Genomic DNA, 6,012 nt, shown 5'->3' with positions numbered 1-6,012 from the left:
CATAAATTGAAATATTTGGAGAATGAAAAGTTAGAGTTCCAAGTATATAAAGCTTGAAAGCCAAAGAAATTTCAAAGGAAAAGGATTTTCCAAAAGGGTTTGGTGTTTATATGGTTTTCTATTTCTCTTTGATTTTCTCATAAATATGTAAAATTTGATGACTAATTTTGTTTCTTGAAAATATTACTTTGATTGTATAAATATATAATATAGATATTAGAATCATATTTGAAAGGCTCAAAGCAAAGAAATTAAACATGAGAGTTAAAAGTACAAACCTGGCAAAATAGGTCTTAACAGGGCAACCAATGTTTGCAGCTTCATAACTAATTGTGTACTTATCGAAATTAGGCCTAAAATATACCAATTGAAAAATAATACAAAAATCTAAAACTTTCATAAAGTGATTAAATTCAGAATCTGTAGTTAAGTTTATATAAAGTGTAATTAATTCTAAATTGGTTACAAAGATAGTATACCTAAACAATCTGTATTCCTTATACCATAACTAATTCTATACTCAATGAAATATATTAAGACCAGCTCCAAATAAATCTTGAGAAGCATACCTACAATTTTTTAGAATGCACTTAAGCTAGAAACAAGTACCAATATTGAACTGGTTAAAAACTAATTGGGCAGCTTGTAAATAAAAATTCATAACTTGTGTTAGGAAGATCAGAAATATCTGTACCATATCTTGTTAGAAAGCTAAGATATAAACACACAATGTTCATGAAGAAAATTTAATCAAATTCTATTCCTAAGATACTTTAAATTGTAATATAAAATCAAATAGAAACAAACTTAAAATTGAATATTAACCTAAAAGAGATTGACATGCTAACTTGACGAGCCTGCTTTATGTATGTGAGCTTAATAAACTAAAACTTTATACATATTTTCTTAATGAATCAGCAATACACTCATAATTGAATGTGATCTATTATACATACATGTATGCTTTTAAGAGCTCAATTTATTAGCATGCTTGCTTATGAACTTATAGTTTGTCATGCTTGCTTAATCGGCAAGAATTACATACGTGCTTACTTTTCAACCAAACTTATTGTGTATTATGAAGTGAGTAAAGTTTATCATTCTATACTTCTTAGTGGTGTGAAATTCAAAAGCCAAATTGAATTGATGCAATATAAAATGCTAAGTCGATAAAGTTATGCACTGTTTGGTATAAATTTTTCTTCTTGTTATCATTGATATATGATATATGTATTTGGAAAATGACTTGAAATGATTTTAAATGACATATGTATTTATTATAAATAATTTGAGACATTAAACTAAAGATATTTGGTCTTAGTAAACTTAGTAGGAGTCGTAGACAGAATAAGGATATGACATACTATATAGTTTAGCAGTACTGCGCCCTAATGGGTTACATGATATGATATCTTTGACACGTTATTTATCAAATAGTTTCTCGGCTTCTATGCCATACAGTCACAGCTTTCATTCCCCAGGCCATACAGATACAGTTTTTCCCTTATCTAACTAGTTGATCCTACTATGTGTTTATAAGGATTGAAAACTTAATTAAGATTTGTTATCATATTTTGTGAATTTATCAGTGAATGTTGACATGTTTATCTCTATTACATACTTTAAGCCATGATAATTTGCTATAACCATAAAATGTATAATTACGGCAAAAGATGATGATTTTTTTAATGATTGTAAGGAAAATACTTAACATGCATAAGGGAGAATATTTGCACTTATTTATGACAAGTATGTTATGTACTATGTTAATTATAGTTTACATGTTTGTAACTATTTATTTTATATTATGTATACATGAATATATTTGTTCTATGTTATCATTTGTCTATAATTACCCACTGGCCATAAACTCATAGTTGGTTTAACCTCACGCAGGTTGTAGATAAAGTAATTACTGCAAAGATGATTTAGAGAGCAGTATCAAATATCGAGATTTATATAATAGTTGTTTCTTTTGAGTTTTCAGACCATTGTACAGTTATATTTTGGCATGTACATATTAAGTCGAGATATGATAAAAATATTATATAGGTTAACGAGCTATAATTATACATACATAAAAAAAGCTAAATATAAACATATGATAATAATCTTGAAAGAATGAGAAATGATATATTTTTTTTTGTAATATTTAATAAACTAATAAATGATATGGCTTCAAATGATGGATGAGAGTATAATCAATTATATATTTTTTATATGTATCACATATTAAAATATTGATAAAAATAGAGAAAACTCTATCAAAATTTTAGTTTAAAAATATTTCGCATTAACTTTATTCATATTAAAGAAATTTACATTAACTATCTAATAACTTTTTAATTACACATATTAAATATATGGTTTAATTTAAAAATAACTAAAAAAATATAATTTGTGACAATTTTTGTTCAGTCTACACAGTGAACAGGGTAAGAGATGTTACACTAGTCTACATGCACTCCGGCATAATTATACAAATCCTTAAAAAGATTTTAAGTTTCTTAGTTTGTGTTTATCGTAATAATTATTAGAGAAGTAATTAATTAGCATCACATAATAATGAAAATATTTTATGGACACAGTGTTTATATACTTAGAAAACAATATATATATACATAAACACTCATATATTAATTTATTTGAGTTTATTATATATATTTAAATAAGAATTGCCTCAACATGATAGCTCTACGTGACTTAGCTTGCTATAGATAAGTACTGCATAAATGCGCACACATATTTTCGCATGCTAAATAAGAAATTTGTTAATTTTTATGGAAAAATATTTATACCAATCTAATTGAGGGAGAGATATTCACACATAGTTGCGATTTCTGCTATTAGGATGAATGGCTTAAAAAGAATGTAGCAGCAAAGTCCCCATTGTCGCCAACTAATTTCCATAAACTGCTTGTACAAATCTACTTACCAAGAAATTTTATATTCTAGAAGAAGAAAAAAAATTAAAAATATGATCGACAGGAAGATGCATGATGGTATCAATATTCATTTCCATAAATGAGAGAATTAAATAAAAAAAATTATAAAAAAAAATATTTTTTACAGGAAATTTGGGATGGGGACTCTTAACTTGCACCATGAAGTCGAGTTTAATGTCTTTAACCGCTAAACTAGTGAAAGGAAATGTTTATTAAAAGTTATTTTTTTAATTAATATTTGATGAGTGAAAATTTTATTATTAGTAATTTATTGTTATTAATTACAAACGATGATTGGTCAATTTTTTAATTAATTATGAGTAAGAAAGGATTATGATTATTTCTAAAGAAAATTCAAAGAAGAATAAAAATAAATGAGGATATAATCTACAATATTAAAGATAAATTTAGTGATGGATCTATCTATGTACAATTTTGAATGCTAAAGATGTATCTAAAGTTTCCAAAATATTATATGTAATGATTGAACATGAGTTTTAATTATTAAGGCTAAATATATATTTAATCCTTTATATAATTTTGATAATTAAATAATAATTTATTAAATACTTAAATTTATAAAAATTATAATAATTAAATATAATTTAGACATGTCTCGGAAACAAGTCATAAATGGTCCTATATTATTACTAATTTTACCCTTCAAATTTTTATAAAATAGCATGATTTCCTTCAATAAGACATGAATAACTTTATTATTTTATGAAAAATTTTAATCACTATAAGCAAAATTAAGAATTTGGTTAATAAGAATATTAATATATTCAGCAATAAGTGAGAGCATTTTCCACTTTTTAGCCGTATATAATTAATTTGTATTTAATTATTATAATTTTTAAATTTAAAATTTATTATTTTAAATTTAAATATTTAATAAATTAAATCTAAATAATATAAGTATATATTTACTTCATTAGTTATAAATATAGAAAGTTTTTGCAACTGCTACTGCTTAAGATTTTGAATTTTATTTGTAAGTAATTGTTTTCCTGCTATGCATGAAGTATTATAGAGATTATATTGATAAATTATTTAATATATTTATTAGTAAAAATCATAAATGGGTTGTCTATAAAGTGTAATTTATTTTTATTTATCTTATGTATATTATCTACAAAATATATATATTAATGTAAAACTCCTATAAAATGTAAAACTCCTATAAATGCCTACACTTATATTTTATGATACTAATTTATCATTTTATTAGATTATTTAAAAAAATATATATATATTATTCTATTCATAGGATTGAATTTTAAATATAATTATTAAAATATATAAGATACCGTAATTTGCATTTATAAATTTAGTCTAATAAGTGTATCTAAATAAATCTGAAACATCTCATATTTTACTACTCTACTAATCTTCAATTTCCATTTAAAAAAAAAAAAACCGTAATTTAATTAATCAAAGAAATTGTTATTTTATTAAAAACAATTAAAACAAATTACTTTAAAATATATATGGGAGTAACCCATTTTTCACTTTATTTACTCATTCCTTCATTATTTTTATGGTAAGTTGCTATACGAAAAAGGCTTACTTTAAAATAAATTGCTATAGGAAAAGGCTTACTTCTACTATATATAGACAACTAACAAAAAAATCTAGTTACTTTCTTGTAAGAGATTTAAGGTATTGATGCAATGAAGGGATTGGACAAGAAAATAACTTTATTCATGTCTCATTCTCCATTCGCATCCTGTGGGAACCCTAGTTCTAATAAAAAAATCCCTACCAATGAGCCCACCATTAGGAACCAGGTCCCTCATCAAGGTCGTATGCCAGATACTGACATGGACCCCAGAAAGCTCAAAAGGTAGATCCATGGCCTTCTACTTGTTTTGAGAAAATTGATTATAGGTGTTTCATCCATGGCCTCTATCAATAACATTTGAGCTTTATCTAGTTATTTAACGCTTCACACACACTTTCTCTCTCCATTAATGTTTCTTACATCTATATGAAAAACAATTACACGTAGAAAATTCATTTTACACTCAGTAATCTTGTATGTGGTAGAGCTATGGCGAGCAGACAATATTCCCAGAAGTATCGACTCAAGCAGCTACAATATATTCTGCAACTTGAAAAAGAAGTGAAAGCTCTACAAGTAACCAAATCTCTCTACATATAAATATTACATTGCATGCAATTTGTTCTAATGTTTGGTCATGTTTCCCATGTAGGCTGAAGTTGCAATCACCTCACCAAGGATCAAGTATGTTGATCGCAAAAATTCTTTATTAAGGATGCAAAATGGTTCAATGAATGAAAGGCTTTCTGCCTTTTCTACTAACCTTATGTTCAAAGAAGGTCTTTCTCTCTATCTATCTCTGGTTGTGTGTGTGCATGTTTGGTTACATGGCTATAATGGTTGTTATTTGTGCAGCTCAATATGAGGAACTAAAGAAGGAAAGGGACATGTTGAAACAATTCTATGTGATAAATCAACCACAACAACTGCCAGATTTTTTGAAAATAAAACCAGTTGATAATTATCAGCTTCTGAATTTCAACCTGAATCACACTGCATTCAATCCCTTTTTGGAACCTGCTGCTGTTGGGATGTCACAGATAATGATAAATCAGAACCTGAACCAAACATATTATGAATAGGGATTCAATCGTTTTTCATTTGATTGTCTTATCAATTGTTAGCTTCTTCCTGCGATTGTCAGCTAGCACCATGGTAGCATGTGTGCTTGTTTGTCAATTGTTTCTTTCATTTCGTAATATTAATTATCAGCTTTGTTTATAGTAATTGCGTGAAATTTAATATTGCAAATGGTAAAAGTAGTTGTGATTGAAATTAACATTTTTTGAATAATTAAAAATGAATGAATTTCATCTAATAAAATTACCTTGCATTTGGATAGGAAAATTTAAAATATGAGATTACAAGTTAACAAAAATAATTTTTTTTATTAAATTAATTAGAGTAGACTTATAAATAAGAGAGTATTTTATTTGAATATGAATATGAAATTATTTATAAAATAGTGTTATTTGAGATCCATTCTTAAACAAGTTTTTAATA

At 25.8% G+C, this 6,012-nt stretch overlaps 1 protein-coding gene across 1 annotated transcript; it reads left to right on the top strand.

Annotated features, from left to right (window-relative positions):
• The first annotated feature begins 4,618 nt into the window (after positions 1-4,618).
• Positions 4,619-5,591, top strand: LOC110607603 (basic leucine zipper 61). Its single transcript, XM_021746747.1, has 4 exons — positions 4,619-4,791; positions 4,995-5,085; positions 5,162-5,288; positions 5,365-5,591. Exons 1-4 carry the CDS (start codon positions 4,619-4,621, stop codon positions 5,589-5,591), a joined length of 618 nt encoding a protein of 205 aa, XP_021602439.1.
• The last annotated feature ends 421 nt before the right edge of the window (positions 5,592-6,012 follow it).

Source organism: Manihot esculenta, chromosome 18, assembly GCF_001659605.2.
Source record: "Manihot esculenta cultivar AM560-2 chromosome 18, M.esculenta_v8, whole genome shotgun sequence".
Taxonomy (NCBI): Eukaryota; Viridiplantae; Streptophyta; class Magnoliopsida; order Malpighiales; family Euphorbiaceae; genus Manihot; species Manihot esculenta.
Note: the sequence above shows the minus strand (reverse complement) of the source record. Positions and strands in the feature narration are given on the sequence as shown.

Bases quoted from the DNA above. Each gene is read 5' to 3' on its own strand.
- LOC110607603 (XM_021746747.1), top strand. From the start codon at position 4,619: ATGAAGGGATTGGACAAGAAAATAACTTTATTCATGTCTCATTCTCCA. The intron at 4,792-4,994 runs GTAGATCCATGG...TGTATGTGGTAG, and splicing joins GACCCCAGAAAGCTCAAAAG to AGCTATGGCGAGCAGACAAT. The intron at 5,289-5,364 runs GTCTTTCTCTCT...TTATTTGTGCAG, and splicing joins TAACCTTATGTTCAAAGAAG to CTCAATATGAGGAACTAAAG.